General features: G+C 53.6%; 1 protein-coding gene across 4 annotated transcripts; it reads left to right on the top strand.

Annotated features, from left to right (window-relative positions):
* The first annotated feature begins 106 nt into the window (after positions 1–106).
* On the top strand, positions 107–19,900 carry TMEM184B (transmembrane protein 184B). 4 transcript variants are annotated; one of them, XM_084299595.1, is made up of 10 exons: positions 107–321; positions 7,443–7,703; positions 9,591–9,756; positions 11,623–11,713; positions 12,127–12,202; positions 14,693–14,784; positions 15,012–15,181; positions 16,366–16,560; positions 17,403–17,426; positions 17,757–19,900. In XM_084299595.1, the coding sequence occupies exons 2-10, from the start codon at positions 7,503–7,505 to the stop codon at positions 17,996–17,998; spliced, it is 1,257 nt and encodes a 418-aa protein (XP_084155721.1). In that variant the 5' UTR covers positions 107–321; positions 7,443–7,502; the 3' UTR covers positions 17,999–19,900. The 4 variants fall into 4 exon arrangements, with proteins under 4 accessions (XP_084155721.1, XP_084155720.1, XP_084155723.1 ...); XM_084299594.1 differs by lacking the exon at positions 107–321 and adding an exon at positions 570–613; XM_084299596.1 differs by lacking the exon at positions 107–321 and adding an exon at positions 3,558–4,266.
* Positions 19,901–19,968: the final 68 nt, after the last annotated feature.

The raw sequence follows: 19,968 nt of genomic DNA, 5'->3' as shown, positions 1-19,968 counted from the left end.
TAAACTAGAGCTTATTTTTACGCTCCCCGGAGCTGCGGGATGAACGCGGGGCGCCGAGCCAGAGGCCAGGCGGGATCCCTCGCCTCATGGCCCCGAGCCCCTCACAGCCCCTGTATGGCCTTGGGGAGGGCAGGACGGGGTCCGGGGAAGCTCCATGCGGGAACATCTCGGCCGTGAGATTCGGGATTTGCCATTTTTGGCTTCATTCCCCCCAAAAAAACCACCGCTGAGGAAACGGAAGGAGAAGGGGGGCGAGGGCAGGCGCTGAGCAACGCGTGAGGTGCTACCCGCCGCTTGGGCGTGCGCTAACACCTCGGGAAGGTGGGGCCGGCTTCTTTCTTTCACCGTTTCCTTATTTACGCGCTTAAACCCTTTATTTCTTTCTTTAAACCTTTATTTATTTATTTATTTTTTCCCCTTTAAGCCCTACGCGGTTACGTCACCGCCCCGCTCCCTCCTCCCTCCCCTCCCCTCACAGGGCGGCGCATGCGCGGCACAGCCGGGCCGGGCCGGGCCGGGGAGGGCCCCGGCGGCGCCATGGGCTCGTGAACCCCCCCCCGCCCCCCCCCCCTCCTCCCTTCCCTCCCCTCAGCGGGGCCGGGCCCCGCCGCAGGTAAGGGGGGGAGCGGCGCCGTGTGGGGCCGGGGGGGATATAGGGGGGATTTGGGGCGAAAATAGGGGGCAGGGGGGGTTAAGGGGACCCTGTGCTGCCCCTAAGGGACAGGCAGTGGGCGGGGGGGGGGGGTGCTGAGGCGCGCGTCCCGCTAACAAAGAGGAGGGTGCGCGGCTTAAGGGGGTTAGGGGGGCAATGGGGGCTCCTGCACGGTGGGGTTGGTCGGGTTTGTGGTCCTGAAAGTTTGAGGTTTGTTGTCCTAAAGGTTTCAGGTTTGTCGTCCTCAAAGTTTCAGGTCTGTCGTCCTCAAGCTTTTGGGTCCGTCGTCCTCAAGGTTTCGGGTCTGTCATCCTAAAAGCTTCATGTTTGTCATCCTCAAGGTTTAGCGTCTCTCATCCTCAAGGTTTTGAGCCTATCGTCCTAAACTTTTCGGGTCTGTCCTAAAAGTTTCAGGTTTGTCATCCTCAACGTTTCAGGTCTGTCATCCTAAAAGCTTTGGATTTGCTGTCCTAAAGGTTTCAGGTCTGTCGTCCTAAAGGTTTCGGGTCTGTTGTCCCAAAAGTTTCAGGTTTGTCATCTTCAAGATTTCAGGTCTGTCATCCTAAAAGATTGGTATTTGTCATCCTCAAGCTTTTGGGTCTGTCATTCTAAAGGTTTTGTGTCTCTCATCCTAAAGGTTTCAGGTCTGTCATCCTAAACGTTTCAGATCTGTTGTCCTAAAAGTTTCAGGTTTGTCATCCTTAAGGTTTCAGGTCTGTCATCCTAAAAGCTTCATATTTGTTGTCCTAAAGGTTTCATGTCTGTCGTCCTAAAGGTTTCAGGTCTATCATCCTAAACGTTTCGGGTCTGTCATCCTAAAAGTTTCAGGTTTGTCATCTACAAGATTTCAGGTGTGTTGTCCTAAAAGTTTCATGTCTGTCACCCTCAAGCTTTTGGGTCCGTCGTCTTAAAGGTTTCAGGTCTGTCGTCCTGAATAGTTTGGGTCTGTCATCCTAAAGGTTTCAGGTTTGGAGTCCTAAAGGTTTTGCGTCTCTCATCCTAAAGGTTTCAGGTTTGCCATTCTAAAAGCTCAAGGTACGTCATCCTAAAGGTTTTCGGTCTGTCATCCTAAAAGTTTCAGGTTTGTTGTCCTGAAGGTTTTGGGTCTGTCATCCTGAAGGTTTCTATGCATACAGTAGTTTGGGGAAAAACAATCTCTTGCTTTTGGGATGCTGGCGAAAAACTAAGCAACAGGGCTCAGAGGAGAGGCTTTGGTGATGTGAAGGCATTCCGCTGTGGCCTGCTTTGGGGCTTTTTGCACCGTTGTCAAATGGGTACAAAAAACCCCGAAGAGAAGCAGGCTGCGTGTCCTCTCCGGTCTAGCAGAGCGGTGTTTAAGTCCTTAATACCTTTGTTGTTCCAGACGTACCCTAAACTCTAAGCGGTGTGCGCAGCAGGTGGCTGCCTACACCTGCAGCAGAAGCCGTGTCCGGCCGCGAAAGGATGGGGACCGGTTCCTCGGCCCCTAAAATCAGCTCGGATTTCGCAGTGTTTGGGAAATGGGGTGCAAGGGGCCGAGCTGGGGCATCCTTTGTGCTTCGTGGTGTTCGGCCGCCTTGGGACACGTGGCAGCTAGAAGGGGAAGGCTCTCAGGCATGCAGAGGCTGCTCAGAAATCAGATTTTGGCTGGTTTGGCACGAGGACAGCGCTCTGAGCTGGCTTGTTCCTGAAGATTTCCCAGGCTCTCGCTAGGAATCCGCCTGGTTCCCTGTCAGCTCGCTTGGATGTTAGCGGGTGGGAGGCTGGGAGATGAGCTCTTGGGATTTGCGGTTGGGGGATTAAGATTTCTGTTCTTCGCGTGGAATAAAGGAAGGGAGTGTTCTTTTTCCGACTTATAATGAAACAACTTTTGAAACGCCTTTTTTCCTCAGATACCAGTTCCCTTCTCTGTCCAGTTGTGAACGCTTCTCACCCCGTCCTGACTTCAGACAGCAACCTCTCCGTTTCTCTGGGGTGGATCTTCCCCTTCATCCCTCCTCCCCTCCCGTTTGGGGTCTGTGTTTAATTGGCTTACGTTTGCAGCAATGAGCTCTTGCCTCTCGCAGTTTCCAGCAGCGCAGGGGGCATCCCTGAGCTCCTGCAGCAGTGCCTGGAGGAGCAGCACATTTTTGGCAGCCCTTTAAAATTCTTCGGTCCTAGCTTCTTGCGGAGCCCAGCGTCGCATCGGATGCTGACAGCGGTTCCAAACTGATAAGATAGTTTCCTCCGAGGAATTTTAGCCCATGCTGGTAGCAGTGAACTGTCCGGGAACAGAACAAACCGTGTCCAGGGAAAAAGTGGGCAGGCTGCAGCTGGGTGTGCCCAGGCCTTTACAGCCCCCGCGGGGCCCAAATTGCAGGAAACTTGTCGGAGGAAATGCCTCACGTGCTCTACCTGCAGCACCGAGTGTCATTTAACCCGCGGAGCGCCCGGATATTTGGCTTCTCCTCTTCAATGTGGGTCACCAAACCCCCCCCCCCCCAAAAAAAAAAGAAGTAGAAAAGAGGAGGAGGGAGGAGGATGGGGAGGGGAGGAGGGCCGTGCGGGCACAGCGAGACAACAGAAATTAATAGAGCAGAAAAAAAACTCTGGGAAGAAGAGTGCAGAGCTCAGGGTGAGGGGGTTTTGCTGCCGATTGGGAGGTGGGAAACGGGTGCTGGGGAGGGGAAGCAGCTTGCTGTTGGGGTGGGGGCTGTGTACAGGATTGCTGTGGGGCTCTTGGGGTTTGATTTCCTTAAAACGAGAAAAGAGGCGGCATGGGAGGTTGGATCTGTGTGTGCAGCATGTTTTTATGTGGATGCAGGCGTTGGATCACCTCTAGAATAGGGCAGAGGGTGCTGAGCCTTTACCCACAGGTTCCACCACCCTCCTTCTGCCATCCTCCCCTGGCGGAGCACAGCGTCACTCGCGTGTGCGCGGAAATATTTGCTTGTGGAACGGGAGGGGAGGTGATTTGTGGTGGTTTCAGGTTGAGGCTTCCCCCAGCACGAATAGTAGAAAGCAAAATGTGTTGCACGAGTAACAATTGTGTGCGGGGTCATGCACTGGGCTCACCGATTGTTTCGGGGATGCTCTTGGAGAGCTTGCAGACGCACTGCCGGGGCCTTCCTCTGCCTTGTAGCTAACTCGAGTAGATGCCACCCCAGAGAGCGAAAGCGATTTAAGAAGTAATCGATTTAAAAGCGTTTGGTTTGCTTTTATTGTTATCGCCGATTTCATCTGCACCAGGGGCTCTCTGGCGTTGTTTTGTCCCGACGCTCTCCCTCCTCCTTTTGCCACCTTCTGCCAGATCAGCCGGTGGTGCCACACCTTTGGGGGCTGCAAAGAATTGAAGGCAATTGCAAATTTGCCCTACACACCTAGCACAACGGGAGGAGCTGACCCCAGTTGGCAGTTGTAGGCATCCTGATAATTAAAATAGCCTAAAACGAACTCGGCACCATTTGGGCCTGTGTTCTTGTACTCCCTACGAGTTTAGGGGACATTCGGAAAACCGTAAAGCTTTCCCTGATGTAAAGCTTTTACTTCGCTGTGTCTTGTCTTAACAAAGGCAGAAAATCCAGGCTTTCGGGCACCCGCATCTAGTGGCATCTTGACCAAAACCAAATTAAGCACGATGGCTGCTTGAAACCGTGGTAAGTACGGGGCTGGTCTCAAAGAGGAGCAACTCCTCGCCTCGTGGCTTTTCCCTGCGGCCAGGCCGCGTTTGTTTTCCCCGATCGTCCCCTGTGCAGCAGCAGGAGGCTTAGCTGCTAAGGCTCTTTCCCGGGATAGCTTTGCGCATCGTTCTTTGCTCTCTCAGCAGTTTGGAAGCGCAGTGCTTTCAGCCTCGGAGGGGATGAGCTATTTTAAAAGCGCAGATTGCGGTTGCAGATGGCAGAGAGCGGCTCTGGAGCGGGGTCGTTCCCTCTTCTCTCCCTCCTGACACGGGCGAGGGTCTCGCCCGGAGCAGGGGGCTGAGCTTGGGTGCTCCTTCCCTCCTCCTGCACCGCTTTTGTTGCCTCAGGAGCGGGCTGGGAGTGTTTACGTTTGTTTATCCTTACGTAGAACGAGCTCCTCCTCGCCGGGAACATTTTCCGTGCGCTGACGCAGGCCAAAAGCGAAGCTTTTCGTTTTCGCCTCTGCCAGCTCCCTTCTGTTTACCCCTCCGAGTACCGCTCCGGCTGCCTGAAACCCAGCGTGGCCCCCGCAGAGAAGTCCCAGCAGCTGATCCGAGCTCCCCACAGCCACCCCACGTCTGGGAGCCCCGGGGGGGGTACTTTTGGGATAGGTTTCCACATGGTTATGGGTTCTCCCGGGCCTGCTGAGCACGTGCGCTGTTGCAGGTTACCTCCGGGGGGAGCAAGGGGGTAAGCTGGAGGCAGGGAAGCTTCAGGAGCGAGATTTGGAAGTGTTGAAATGTTTTCCTTTGGTATATTTTGGCAGGCACTCCAGAGAGGGAGAGTAAAGCGTGCAAGGAGCTTCCCTCTCCCTCCAAATGGAAGCAGGGACGTTGGGGCTTTTCCGTGGGGATAAAAGGAAGCGGGGCGGTTGTAGGAGGCAGATGTCGAGCTCACGAGTTGGTTAGGACCAGCTGCAGGTCCCGAGCGTGGCAACAAATATCCAAAAAACATTTTATATCCTATAAAACCTTTGCTGGGGCAGGTAGGAGGGGAGCTGCCCGCGCCGGGGTGCTCGCTCTGGAGCTCGTCGGGGTTTGCTCGCAGGCACCACCTTTTCTGGAAGCCTGCTCTGGCGATGTGCTGGGCTCGCGGCCCGCTGCACGGAGGGGACGAGGCAGCTCGGAAACAAGATGTTCAGGCGCTTGCTGTGCCCTGCCCTCACCACGCTCTCGTCTGCCAAAGGCGAAAGAGGAGGCAGCAGAGCAGAGGCTGAGTTGGTGGTTGGTGTCGGGACTTCAGGGGATTAGGAGGGATGATTCGGAAGGGGTGTGTTAGCTCGGGACTGCGGCGTTCCCGCGTGTTTGACTGGGAAGGGGAACGAAGTGCAGGCTGCTGGTTACAGCCAGTAAGAAGTCTCAGGTGATAAAATCTGTCCTCAGGCAACCCTGAGGAACAGGGGCTGCTCATGGATGGGGCAGATCGAGGTTTTAGGGTCGGGAGAGAGAAGCAGAGCCCCCGTTAAGGAAGTTTGCCCGTTTGGTTTCGAGTCAGAGTGGTGGAAAGAAGTTCTGCCTTGCCAGGGCTGCGTGAATCAAAGGGGATTAAGCGAAGAACGAGGCATCAGCGCTTAATTAAAGGCTCTGTAATCACAAGGGGGCAGTGTTAAGGTGACATATACCGCTCCAACTCCTCAACGTCCTGGCTTCTGAATGCTTCACCCTTGTGTCAGCAGGCCTGCTGGGCGCTTTGGCTTCTTACAAAAGAGAGAGGTGTGGAGGAGCAGAGGAATTCCCCGTCGGTGCCGCGCTCGGCTCTGCGCTGTCGGCGAGGTTTGGGCAGCTGGGGAGCGGAGCCCCGCGTCCCGTCCCCCCCCCACTGCTGCTCTGCAAGTCCTGATCTGCTCCCCCGTGGACTTTAGCAGCTTCCTCTCTTGCACGGCTCTCAAAGTGTGCTGGGATCTGCGGGATCGCAGCCGGCTGGACTTTGCATCTGCTCCCGTTTCGGTTTGGCCGTGCCCTCTGTGAGCCCCGTGGACGCGCTGTCAGCACGGGGGGGGCGTGCTCAGTTGCTTCAGAAGTCACTCGGGTAGAAATCCTGTGCTTCCCAAAGCAGGAAAAGCCTTCCTGACATCCCCAGGCAGCCCTCGTCCCTCCAGGCTTTCAGATTTAGCGTGGATTGTGAGCGCGTATGCTTTGAAACTCCAAATTTATCAGTTATGTTTCCTGCGCCGAGTAGCACTGGAAAGGAATTACCCTTTTGGTATGTGCAGGACCAAAGCTGCAACTCAGAGCAGGAATATTTTGGAAAAAAAAAAAAAAGGAATGGCTGGAAAGAGCTAAGAAAGGCCAAGTTTGACAATGATTTTACGAATGAAACCGTAGAGTTGTGCAGCTCCCCCTGTAGTAAGCGAACACCTGCTTGAACAAACCCGGATATTTCCTGGGTTTTCTGTTCTCTTGCTTTTCTTTTCTCCTTTGCCAGAAAGCAGAAAGGAGGCGGGAGGTGGTGTAGGTGACATGGGAGGGCTGCGTGGTGCTCCTGCAAGCCTGTGGTTTGGGGGAAGTGTTGAGAGGCTGCTCACACACCGTAGCGTGGAAGCGATTTCTTCACTCCAGGCCTTTGGATTTGTTTCTGGAGCAGCAGCAGGAGCAGCTCGTGTAGCTCGCAGAGACCCCGGCTGGCTGCTTGTGATCTTGGTTTAAGTGGATTATCTCCTTCCAACCCAGGGGTCACAGTAGAGCCTCCTTACGACCCAACTGAAAATAATAGCTGCTTTAGATCTTGGGCCTTGTACGAATTCTCCCCGCTGAATGAAACCCAGGTTTTCATCCGGGAAATGACCGAGGGTAAGGCCGCTGGGAGACCTCGCGGATCCGTGTGCCCTGGGTGCGCTGTCCCGGGTCAGCTGGCTTTGAAACACCAGTCGGGTTAAATCTGCATCACACAGCAAAGGGAGCTGAGTTAGGAGAGGTGGCGAGAGGTTGCCTAAGCCTGCCGTGCCATATGGTGTTTGATGAAAGCCTGGCTTTGAGGCTCCTCCGGGTAGCGTGGCGAGCTTTCGGCACGCGTCCTGCCGATGCAGGCGCTTCGGGCTGAGTGCTGTTCCTCCTCCAGGTCCTGTTCGTGCGGCTCCTGAGCAGCCTGCTGATGTTATCCTCCCGAGTCCTTCCCACTGAGTGCTGTTGCTTTTTCTTTCTCTTCCCTGGCAGCTCTCGGCTCCTGGGCGGCTCTTCAGCAACCCCAGGCGGAGCCTGGCACCGCGTGGCACCATGATAATGATGACCGATGTCACCGCAGCCCCCCGGCTGGGGTCAGCTGCCACCACTCCGGCCGTGGCCCCCAACTTCTCCTGGATGCCAGAAGACGGCAGCCCCACAGCCGTGGAGCAGCCCATTTTCCTCATGACCACCGCTGCTCAGGCCATCTCAGGTTTCTTTGTCTGGACAGCTTTGCTCATCACCTGCCACCAGGTAAAAACCCCGTCGGTCACACTTCTGCTCCTCTGCCCTTCCCCACGGGGAGGAGCAGCTCTGGTGCCCTGGCACCAGATTTTAATTTCTCTCCCCTCCCCTCTCTCTGGGGCAGGCGCCCCAGAGGGAGCCAGAACGAGGCAAACGCGCCCGGTGCTGTGCCGCTCTCTCGTGCGGTCGTCATGTGAACTGAAAAATAGTGTGGGGAAACACAAATAACCCTGTCATTTATCAACCCGGGCTTCGTACCTGTGGGTCAACAGCTGCCGGAGCGATGACTGGCACCTGGAAAACCACAGCCTGTTGAGGGGAGGACAGGGGGGAGCGAAGTTCAAAACCGGATTAGTCACCGATGAGTAAGAGCAACACCTGCAGTTTCACCTGCTGGGGTAACAGTGACAAAGTGGCATGGGTCCTCCGGTGGCAGAGCACGGATTGATCACCTGCTGAGGGTGGGAGAAGCCTTTCCTCTGCTGTGTAGCACGTCTCGTTAGGTGTTAGTGCCCTTCTCTGGAGAAACCAATGGAGGACGGCGCTGGGGAGACACCGGTGATTCAAACACGCTGTTGTCCTGCTGGGAGAGAGTCGTTCCTGCCTGAAGTGCTCCTGTAGGCACGTGGATTGCAGGGCTCTCGTGACATCCCAAGGGCAAAGCTCGGAGTCATCTGAAGCCCGGCGTCAGCTGCGCTGGGTGAGGTGTTTCACTGGGATTGTCGCAGGGGAAAAATATCACGAAGGTTCGTTAGGTTCTTTTCAACCCCTTCTGGCCAGGAAATGAGGCTTTTGTGAGCTCTTTTTGGGCTAGGAGGGAGAAAGAGAAGTGTTTAGAGCCCTTCAGTTGACTTTGACCAAACCTGGCCAAGAGGCAGAGGGAGATGAAGAGGAGATAACCCCACCCGAGAGCACCGGCGTGTGCTTTATGAGAGCCTGGGGAGTCTACGCAGCACCCACCCCCCCCAAAAGCAGGGTGAAGCTTCAAACGAGCGCTTGTGCCACTTCACACAGTCAGTCACGAGGCGCGTGTGTGATGAAGGAGGTGCTTTTAATTCCAGCAGCCAGGGCAGCAGCTCGGTTAGGGAAGGTCTGGCTTCTGGAGGACGCGGCCGATCGAGCGTCCCTGCGAGCCCAGCCGGGGCCCTCGCTCTGCTCTTAGCCCATTGCAGCGGCGCTGCTCATCTCCGGGGCGTGCTGGCAGTAAATAACTTCCCCACGAGGTGGATGTTCTGTGAAAAACGCGGCTGAGGTGGGGGATTTAATGATGGCCAACAAACCCTGAGCAGAGAGAGCGGGTGAGCGGACAGCTGGATGAAGCAAGCGGCTCCTTTGAGCGCAGCCCAGCTCCCGTGGTGGCTGAGGCGTTGTGGCCACGCTGTCACAGACGTGCCGAGTGGCACTTCTGGAGCAGGTGGCACTGCCGTGGGAAGCGCTCTCAGCTTGGTTAAGGCGAGAGCCTCAAAAACATCCACACAAACTGCCCGGAGAGGGGGTGTGCACCCCAAAGCGTGCTCCCACGCCGCTGAGGGAAAGGAGCCTGCAGTGTTGTGCGTCTGAGCTGCCTAACGAGGGCAGCAGGCACCTGGGGTTGCTAATGGGGAAAAATGAACAAAAGAAGAAGGGGAAGGTGGTGATAATATCAGCACGCTAACTCCCTGCGAGGAACTAGATGATAAATGCCTTCATTTCCTTTTCCTCCTCTTCCACTCTCTCTGCAAACCAAGGGATGCCCGAAGATAACAGCGATTCTCTGATGCTTATCACCTTGAGGTTGCCAGAGACAATCAGGAGCTGATTTTTGTTTGCTCCCACTCCGGTTGCCTCCTCAGTTCTGCTTTCTCCTCTCCTCTCAGCATGCAGCTTGACCCTCTTTTCCCCTCTCGGTCCCCTCAGATCTACATGCACCTGCGCTGCTACAGCTGCCCGAACGAGCAGCGCTACATCGTTCGCATCCTCTTCATCGTGCCCATCTACGCCTTTGACTCGTGGCTCAGCCTCCTCTTCTTCACCAACGACCAGTACTACGTTTACTTCGGCACGGTGCGGGACTGCTACGAAGGTAAGCAGGGCTCAGGTGGAAAGCAACCAGCGACTCCAGCAACCAGGTTTGTGCAAAAGCAGCAGCACTTGACACAAATCTTTTTTATTATATCGAGGTCACGAGCACACTTGGTGCATACAGATCAGGAGAGCAGTTGTTCTGCTGCTGCAGTTAGCTTCGATAATCAGCTCTAGTTTCTTTCGGGGACGGAGGGGCAGATACTTCCCTCTCACCTCTGTTTGTTTTGTTTGTTTTTTTTTTTGTTTACTTCCTCTGATGTCATCTCTTTCCTAGAGACTATGGCATGGGCAGCTGCTATTGTAGTGACCACATCAGAGGGCAGGGGTCACTGGAGGATAATGAGAAAAGCTGGGCTTTTCTTCCTGTGGATGCTGGGAGCTGCCACCTGAGTTGGAGACAAATTGCAGGCCAAAGGGGTTACCACGGTTATTTAAATACATTTTCCATGTTTGGTGTTTTCTTCCCTAATGAAGGCTTTCGCAAAATCAGCGCGGCGTGAATGTGCTGAACTCTGGTCAGCCATAAAGATTACAGATGGAATAACGATTTCCCAGTTCCATGAGGAGAGGCAGGGATACCCCAGGCTTTCATGTGCGGTGGCATTCTTGCCAGCTAGGCACATCCAGGAGCCATTCGTGCGCTGTTTTGAGACTGAGCATTTTGGGGAGCGTTGGGTACCTGTTTTCTAGGGCATAGTTGGGATGCTTGTGGAACAAATTAGAGTCGCTGCCTGCCTCTGACTGTGGGATTTCATCCGTGTGGGAAAACAGACCTCAGGTCTAATAGCTGGCTGCTCGCTGAGGTCAGGTTGCCAGCATTGTTGGGCTTTTGGTCTCGTTCCAAAGTTCCTTGACACTTCTGTTTCCATCCCGAGTTATTTTCTTTTTGTACTGTGTCCATGTCGGGGGCCAAAACTAGGATCTGGGTGATGACGTGCCAGGGAATGTCCAGGGGTGGAGTATCATAGAAAATAAAGTCGAAAGAAGGGTTACCTGATCTGACATTTTGTCCTGTGGTTGCATGTGGCAAACTGAGGAGTGGAGTCCTTGGTTGAGAGAGTGGCAGACAGGTCACGTCCCATGAGAAGGAAACACCCATAATTATGATCAGAGCCCTCCCCGCAGGGTCTTCATCTCTTTTTCCGTGTTATCAGCACAACGGGGCCGTGGAGAGAACTGGAGTGGGGCAGAATATTGGTGGTCAGTCCACAAAGGCTCTTCCTTATCTGCACCAAGCTGCTGGGGAAGGCAGCAAAGAGGTGGCCCAACAAGAGAGCTGTTCAGGGCGCAAGAGATTTGATCTTTCAGAGGAAACGAAGCACAGAGCCTTGTTTGTTCAGAAATCTCCACCAGGCACGAAAACAGAGTTCCACCGATGGGTAAAAACGCTTCTCCAACTCTTCTCTCTACAATCCAGTCACCTCAGAGAGAGGGGGAGACTGTGCTCGTCCCTTCAGAGGGTGAAACCAGGAGCTAAGATGTGCTTGATGGATCAGAAATAACTTTTCCGTATGATTTAGTACCCGTGTAATGTCCTGGGATAATGCACAGGAACTCGGTAAAGAATGGCACCTCACAGATGCCAAGTAAAACAGAGGCTGACCAGCAGTGTGAAATGGTCCTGTGACCCTTTTGGCATCAGCTGGGGAACCGGCCTGGGACCTTGGCCAAACTCCAGCTCAGATAGTCTTGTAAATGCTGAGGTAGGAAGATAAACACAGCGAAAACAATCTTTGAAAGGGCTTTGAAAGGAAAGATGCTGCCTAAGCAGCCCCTGCTAATGTTTGGGTTGTTGCCTGCTCTCTCGGGCCTGGCACCTGTTTTGAAGGCGGTTGTCATTTTGCTCTGATTGATGTCTTTGCAGCCTTTGTAATATACAACTTCCTCAGCCTCTGCTATGAGTACTTGGGAGGGGAGAGCTCCATCATGTCTGAGATCAGAGGGAAACCAATCGAGTGAGTATTTGTCCTGCTTACAGCGTGATGCTCTCATCCTTCCCTGCCCATCTGCCGTGCCTCCATCCCTGTCCTGTCTCTAAAAAAGTGTGTCAGGTGGCAAACGTCTGCTGGGACCGGGCAGGGTGGCTCGTGGTGATTTACCAATATCCTGCCCTGAGACAGATCAAGCTGATCATGGTCTCTTGGGCAAGCTGGATTGATTCACAGCCCTTCTGAACACCTGCCTACACCTTTGTTTCTTTTCTTCCATGCTTCTCCTTCGTATCTTTCCTGCCTGCAGCCGGTTGTGCATGCTCCTTCAGGCCTGGTTTTCTCCCCATGCTACTCAGTTAAAAAAAGGAGAACAGGAATCTTGTGCTCTAGCCCAAATCTTGCTTCTGACCCCTGTCATCTTGTGGTGGTTCTTTCAGGTCCAGCTGCGTGTATGGGACTTGCTGCCTGTGGGGAAAGACCTATTCGATCGGGTTCCTGAGGTTCTGCAAACAGGTATGGGCTGCAGCAGCTGTGCCATCCTCCAGAACCGAATGAAGTCCGTGGCGGGGGTGGCAACGTTGCCTTTTGCTGCTGAACTTCTGAGATGTCCACTCCTTTTAGTGGGTTTATAATATCATTTTGAGGGAGGCCTGTGGACTGCAGAGAGGCTTTTCTTGTTTTGGTTTGTGTGTGTGTGTGTTTTTCTTTTCCTTTTTTTTTTTTTTTAACGGCGTTAACATTTTCTACTCGACCCCATTAGCCCTGGGACCTGACATTTAGCTCTGGGACCTGACATTAGCCCTGGGAAGCCACTCAGATTTTTTTTTTTTTTCTTCTTCCCTTTCTGCATCGCAGAGGTCCCGACTGTAAGAAATGGGTGGCCGGGTTGCGTTGCAGACACCCACCGGTTGTGTAACAGCCTCCTGAATTCCCACTGCTGCCGCTGTGCTTAGAGTTGAGGAGTGGGTGGAGGTTAAGCGTGACACAAGGCTTTGTAGGAGGAAATGGGTATTGCTCACCGTGCGTGCGTGTGTGTCTGTGGATGTGGATGGGGAGGGAACGAGAGATGGAAACCTCGATACAGCCTTCGTCTGCTCATCCCCGTGGTTCGGGTCAGTCACCTCTGGCTGCCATGAAGCAGCAGGTGGGTTTCAAGGCTCTGCTCCCGGGCTGAAATGAACACAGGAGGCTTCTCTGGAGGCAGCGGGAAGCCAGGCTGGTTCTTTGAAAGGGTTTAGGTCACTGTAATTCCTGCCCTGGCTTCTCCTCCACATCATGCCCCATCTTCTGTGGTTTAGCAACATGCAGGAACATCAAAAGTGCAAAGCAGCCTCTGAGTAATATCCCGTGTTAATCCCTGCAGCGTGGTTGGCCTTTCTCAAAATAACACATCTTTTCCTCTGCTCTGTTCATCTGCCCCGTGTTCTGCCCTCATGGCTTTCCCGTTTTCTTCCCTGAAACTTTATCCCTAAACTGCTCCCTGTATGCTCTCTGTCCTCTTTCTCTTGGGGTTCACTGGTGCTCCCGTATTTGATGCCGTGCATTGCCTATTCTTTTTGCTCCCAATTTTAACGTTTTACCTTTTAACTGTGTCACGAGCAGACCTAACACCCCTCAAGGTGAATGAGTGCTGGAGAGAGAATTTCCCTTAGACCTCTTATTTCTCATGTCTCGCAGCCTCTGGCAAGTATCTCCACATCATGGCTTGCATGCGGTTGTGTTTGGGAAGTTTTTTGTTGTTTTTTTTTTTTTTCTTCTTCTTCACAACAATGAGAACTAGAAGCACTTCTGGGGGGGATTTTGCTGGCTTCTGCAAACCTCGAGCTCATTTGGCAACTCTGCCTTAGGTGGATGTTTTTTTTTTTGCTTTTGCTTTGCTGCTGTCCGGCAGCAGCGCTGCTCACCGGCCTGCCCGAGCTCCTGCGGCGGCCGCGGCGTGCCGGTGGCTGCGCTGTGCCACCTGGACAGCTCATTTCCTTCAGGTTGTCTCCCGTCGAGGTTCTTTCTGGGTCCGTGTCTGGTGACCCCCGTGGGTCACACACCATCCATGTGCTTCCCGTATGCCGTAGCATCTTCTGGGGAAGCGCCTAAAAATAGCAGGCGGCGGTTTGGGTTGCGGAGGAATGGTTAAACCAGCCCCGGGTTGGAAGGAGGGGAAGCTCAGGGGACGGGGTTGTTTACCAATTAGCCTGACCTTTTCCAGTTCACATCTTCAGAGTGACTCACAAACTGGCATGTGCTGGGGTTTTTAATCTCCTTGAAGTCTTATGACCACTAACACACCGCCTCGGATCCAAAGCCATTATTCCCCTTCGGTTTTGCTTTCTTTCCCCGCGCAGCCCTCCCCGCGTGTGCAGGTCAGCACCTGCCCAGGCTCTTGCAGTCTTCTTTGGGGAGGCACGGTGACGTTTTTAGGGTCACGGTCTTCTGCTCTTTTAGGGCCTTGGCATTCAGCTTTCCCTCTTGGAGAAGAAATGAAGCGTGGGGTGGCTTTGGGAGAGAAGTCCTGATAGGAGGCGTGATGTATACCTGTAGAGCCTGCTGCCAGACCGGACAGAGCTGATCCCAAGTGCTGCAGAGTCTTTGGGGAGACTCAGTAAAGGCGTGGGGGTGACAACAGAACGGCTGTAACTGCTTTCTGGCCAGACAGTGTACACAAAATGAGCCTTAACGTGGGGGCTGTTGTCACGGTTCCTCCTCAGAGAGCTGGGTTTCACCTCTTTAACCCACCTTCGTACCTAGCTTTATGGCAACACCAGATTGGGGTGTGCTTCCCTTCCCAGTAGTGCTTTGTGTTGAGTGCATCCCCCTCCACACCATGGCACAGCACGGGATTGTTTTCGTGCAGTTACCGGGCATAAAGGTGCCCGTACTTCTCCGAATCTCCTCTCTCCTGGTGGGTGCTTGCACGGCAAGTGGACACTGATGTGCACTGGGGCTTTGCTTGGGACCTTGGCCTCTTGCACCCTCTGCCTTCTCACTCCTCCTCTCTCCTTCCCGCAGGCTACCCTGCAGTTCTGTGTGGTGAAGCCCCTCATGGCCATCAGCACCGTCATCCTTCAGGCCTTCGGCAAGTACCAGGACGGTGACTTTGAGTAAGTTTGTAAGTTTGCTTTCCCCTTCCCTGCTGTGCTTGCAGCCTCTGGAGGTGCCGGGCCATGGGAAAAGACATTTATGCACGTGGGCTGAACGTGTACATGAGAAAAAGGGTAAAACTGTTGGCTTCAGTTTTATTCTGCCCCAGTTTGGGGGAGAAAGGGGAAGGGCAAGGGAAAAGGATCCTACTGAGCTTTTCAGGTGTTCACATCTTTTCTCTCCTCAGTGTAACCAGTGGCTACCTCTACGTGACGATCATCTACAACATCTCCGTCAGCCTGGCGCTCTATGCCCTCTTCCTCTTCTACTTCGCCACGCGAGAGCTGCTCAGTCCCTACAGCCCAGTCCTCAAGTTCTTCATGGTGAAGTCTGTCATCTTCCTGTCCTTCTGGCAAGGTGAGCTGCTTTCCCCGCTGCTTACAGCCACAGAGAGCTCTGCACAGGGGCTCAGACACTCGAGTTCATGGAACAGATGATTAATGGCTAGAACGTCGCTCTGTGTGTTTATTTATTTATTATTCTTGGATTTGTATTATAGTCTTTTGTTGCTTTTCTCAGGGAGAGCTGCTTGGCTCGTTTTCCTCTGTCTTTCTGTGCTCCTGAGCCCTCGACTGTTCCTCCACGTGCACGTGCGCACACATCTCTCTGGCAAAGCCAGCTGCTTGGCTGAAGGGCCCTTTGCATTCCCGAAGCGGTCGCAAAGCCCAAGCTGCCAAGGTTTTATCTGCGTGCTGCCATTTGATTGATTAAAGCGACACGTTTAAATTCTTATTTCCTTTTAATGCTGTATAAACAAAATTGCAATGCCTTGTCTGCGAGCAGCAAGCTCGCTGAATGCCACAGGAACCCCAGCAAGCACTGGTGTTCGTGAGGGACGTTCAGAATGCACGCGCGGCGTGACGCAGGCGCGTTCAGAAAGCCTAAATTCCCCCTCAGCTTAGTGCCTCTTACTAATTGGCGCCCAGCATTTCCCTGTTCGCTGCCCTACTTAAGTTTGCCGAGTTGCGCTTCAAAGACTTAATTGGGTAGGAACTTAGGTGGAATTTAGGCTGTTGGAGTAGGGCCCGTCCTCCCTGCGTACAGACAGACTAATAAGCTGTCTACTTTTTCATCCCGAGCCATCTGCTCACACGCTTTCTGCCTTCTCTGGAATTCTTCAGCCAGCCACCTGGTTATGGAGAGGGAAAAGCACCTTTCGTACAGTTCCGTGTCACAAACAGCTTATGCTTAAAGAGAAAAGCTCAGTTACCTCTTTTTTTTTTTTTTTAGCTTTAGTTAGTGGAGGTGCTGAGATAAGCCACGGAAATATCTGGCTGCTTTGTGTGCTTTAGGGCTGAAGGCCTGTAGCAGCTCGTTCCCCAGAATAGTTCAGCTGAGGATAGGAGGGATCAGCGTTTGAACACTCTTTGCGTAAACACATCTATTTCGTTTATTCCTCCTTTATTTTGTTGTAGAGGTGAGCTCGCTCTGCTCGTGGGTCCCGTGTTAAATGGATTTGCATTCTTAGAGTTTCCATGCCTCCCCGTTGGCTTGCGGTCCTGCTCTTTCACACCTTGACCTGAGCTCCTTGCCTCCTTTAGGGATGCTCTTGGCCATCTTGGAGAAGTGTGGCGCCATCCCCAAAATCCACTCGGCCAACGTCTCCGTGGGTGAGGGCACGGTGGCTGCCGGCTACCAGGACTTCATCATCTGCGTGGAGATGTTTTTCGCCGCCGTCGCCCTGCGCCATGCCTTCACCTACAAGGTGTACGCGGACAAGAGGCTCGATGCACAAGGTGGGAAATGTTCCAGTGTCTGTGTGGGGTGGCCAGACTGGGTGGGGATGTGTCCCTCCAGCAGCTGATGCGACTCCCAACCTGAAGGCTCGGAAAAACATCGGGTCCCCTCCTCCGTGGCGTCTGAGCAGATCTCGTTGTGCAACAGCTCTGCGGGGCAGGAACCCTGCCTGAATTGCATTGTTCCCTTTTCGCTTCCCCAGTGTGCCACCCACGAAAGCCCGGTGCAGACCTCAGGGCTGCAAGAAGTTGCATCCTTTCGGTGGAGTGGGTTTGTCCCTCTTCCTGTCTCCCCAAAGGGGAACTCCATTGCTCCGGGTTGTGCAACAAGCTGGAGGCAGGAGGGACAGGGCCTGAAACAGCCTCTGTTTTGACTCCGGCTCGGGAGGATGAGGCCGTGCTTTGGCAATATGTTTGGCTGGCAGGAGGAGGATCTTCCTGTAATGACTGGGAAGGTGGAGCTGCTGGAAACCTTATTCTGGGGAAGAGGGAGGTAGAAGTTCTCTAGGAAATGGGGCTTCTCGTTTTTCCAAATAAAGGGGTTCCTTCCTGTCGTGGGCTTCTGTGGGGAGGCAGCAGCCCTCGGGCTGTGTTCCTGTAGCTAATCCCTCCATCCCAGCCAGCCCCAGAGGTTTTGGCAGGATGGTGGCCACAGCTGGGGGAGGTGAGATCTGTCTGAGTTGAAGGGGTAAACTGCTGCCCAGTACTTTGGGGGGGTGACTTGGTGCTGGGTCTCGTTCAGTTCTTGTTATTTCCTCTCTCTCTTTCTCTCTGTCTCTCTCCCCTCCTCTTTTTTTTTTTTTTTTTCTCTCCTTTGCTTTGGCCGCTTGTCCCCGACGCAGCCGTGCCGTCGTACGGGCCATACGGTAGGTGCAGCATGCTCGGCGTGTTCCTCCCAGTTTGGATTTAACTGGGATGCCCTTCTGTCCCGGCTCCCGGCCTGCCTGCTACCTCTTCTCTCCCTTCTCCCCCGCTCCGTGTAGCTCCGTGTAACCCGACTGCCTCACGCAGCTGCTCTGGGGTTGCCTGGATCATAAATTGTAGAACAGCCCCTCGGGCAGCGGCAATAACCCGGCGCTGGAGCGTTTGTGTTGGGCCTGGGTGAAACATCTCTCCCCAGAGAGCTGCACGGGGCTGGGCCGGGCTCTCTCACCGCAGCCTCCCTTCACTCCCCCCTCCCCATCTCGCCCCGGCAGGTCGCTGCGCCCCCATGAAGAGCATCTCCAGCAGCCTGAAGGAGACCATGAACCCCCACGACATCGTCCAGGACGCCATCCACAACTTCTCCCCGGCCTACCAGCAGTACACCCAGCAGTCCACGCTGGAGCACGGCCCCCCCTGGCGCAACGGCGGCCACGTCGTCTCGCGCTCCCACAGCTGCTCGGGCGCCCGTGACAACGAGAAGACCCTCCTGCTGAGCTCCGACGATGAGTTCTAGGAGGGGGGAGGCCGTCGTTTTTTTTTTTTTTTTTTCTCCTCTTTTGTTGGTTTTTATTATTATTATTTTATTATTTTTTTTTTTAATTTATTGAAGCAGAAACATGCGAGTCATATCACTTCCTAGAGAGTACAGGTCGCAGCAGTGGGCGATTCCCATGTAGGTTTTGTGGGTACGGACGCGACGAGTGGTGTGGAGGTAGGGGAATGGCCAGGACTCTGCTCTCGAGCCTGTTCCTTCCAGCAGCAGTTGACTGGAATTAATCGAAGCAAAGCTACGGGGCCGGGGGCTCTGGCCTCCCCCGCTTGCCCAGCTTGGTGTGGCACATAACAGGCCAGAGTCTGGAGCCGTGGCCAAAAACGTTTTTCTTTTCCCTGGTACTAACGTCTCTGCCATCTTTGGGAAACGGGATTAGGATGCGTTTGGGAAACGGGGTTAGGATAAGCATTCCCAAGGACCAGACTGGAGAATGGTCTTTCTGGTAGCCATTGCCTCAAATATTGGGTCAGGAACAGCTTCTCCCACCCCTCTTCAGCACTGCCTCCCCGATGCCTCCCCGGAGCACCCGTCTCCGGCTCGCAAACCTCCAGGACTGGCCGTGAGGAGGCGGTGGAAGTTTGCACAGCTCTGGCCCTCTCATCCTTTTGGGGGGAAGGAATTTTTGTAAACACTAAGCTGTTCTTGCCTCTTGTTCCCTGCCCCTCGTACAGATTGCGTGGATTGCCCCAGCCAGCATCCGCGGGGCGAGAACAGAAGCTTCCCTTCGCGTTTGTCAGGTTTTGAATCGCCCCCTAGATTTGCTGACACCCCGGGGTCTGTAGCTGAGCCGGGTTTGGGGATACGCTTTCTGAACCTTATTTTGAAATGGATGCTGATCTGGTGCATAGGATCTGGATATTCTCCAAGCTTCCTCTCCCTAGTGCTTTAAAGCCCAGCCCTTCTGCACCGGCTGCCTTCGGAGAAGCCTGGTGAAGAAAATTAGCATTTTAGATAAATATTTTTAACACTACACGAGATCGTTTCTGAGCTTCCTGCGCTCCCTTGCAACAGGCAGGTGTCAGAAGGAGGATTGGCTCTGAAGCCTCGCCGGCTCGGAGGAGCAAATACCGAAATTTGAAGCCCCAGAGCTGCTTGCAGCGGCCCTGCCGAACCCCTCAGCTCCAGGAGCAAGCCCTTGGAGCTGCCCCCCTCCCCTGCTCCCCCTCTCTGCCCTTCTTTTTTGTTTACCGTGTACCACGCCCGCGGGGTTTGTTTATTATTTTTCCAGGTAGAGTAGTTCTTTGTATATAAATGACTGGAAAAAAAAAGAAAAAAAAAAGAAAAAAAAGAAAGAATTGTATGATAAGTAAGACAGAGCCACCTAGTTTTGTACCTATTGTGTTTAACTGATGTGAGCTCAGCGACAAGCCGCTCTCTCTATTTTGGTCTTCGTGACGTTATACTCCGCAGAAATGAGCAAATATGATGACAAATAAAAAAATATAGAGATAATATAGATTGTACATAAGCTGCCTCTGCGTGGTGGTGTCGGCGTGCCTGACTGCTCTGAGCCAATTTAACGTTTTTGCCCGGTTTCAGGGACTGAGATTTTTCCAGTCTTGTCCCCAGAGCGCCCAGCTCCTGGTCAATGGGAAAGGGAAACTCTCTGATTTTGCTGATTTGAAGAGGGACGATGCATCCGAGAGAGAAAAGCGTCTCCAAACATCCAGCAGCGAACCTGCAAAGCCTTGTACACCGGGATTTAGTTACGGGAGAAGAGGAGGAGCAACACCCGAGAGTACAAAGTAGCATTGGTTTGGAAGTCATGAGCTGTGCCCCATCCCAAATCTTTTTGGGGCATAGTTTCTTGAACGTGTCCTTTAGCAAAGCTGAGGATCTCAGAGCCACAGCTGGAGCCTGAGGTTCAGGAATGACCAAACACACTCATTTTGGAAAAAAAAAAAAAACAACAAACTTGCTTTATTCGTAAA

This window comes from Netta rufina (genome assembly GCF_964035555.1).
Source record: "Netta rufina genome assembly, chromosome: 1".
NCBI classification, from domain to species: domain Eukaryota; kingdom Metazoa; phylum Chordata; class Aves; order Anseriformes; family Anatidae; genus Netta; species Netta rufina.
This window is presented reverse-complemented; position numbering and strand designations above follow the sequence as displayed.

Coding starts and splice junctions, on each gene's coding strand:
- TMEM184B (XM_084299595.1), top strand. CDS start 7,503: ATGATAATGATGACCGATGTCACCGCAGCCCCCCGGCTGGGGTCAGCT. Junction 12,203..14,692: donor TCCTGAGGTTCTGCAAACAG/GTATGGGCTGCA, acceptor TCCTTCCCGCAG/GCTACCCTGCAGTTCTGTGT. Junction 17,427..17,756: donor GCCGTCGTACGGGCCATACG/GTAGGTGCAGCA, acceptor TCGCCCCGGCAG/GTCGCTGCGCCCCCATGAAG.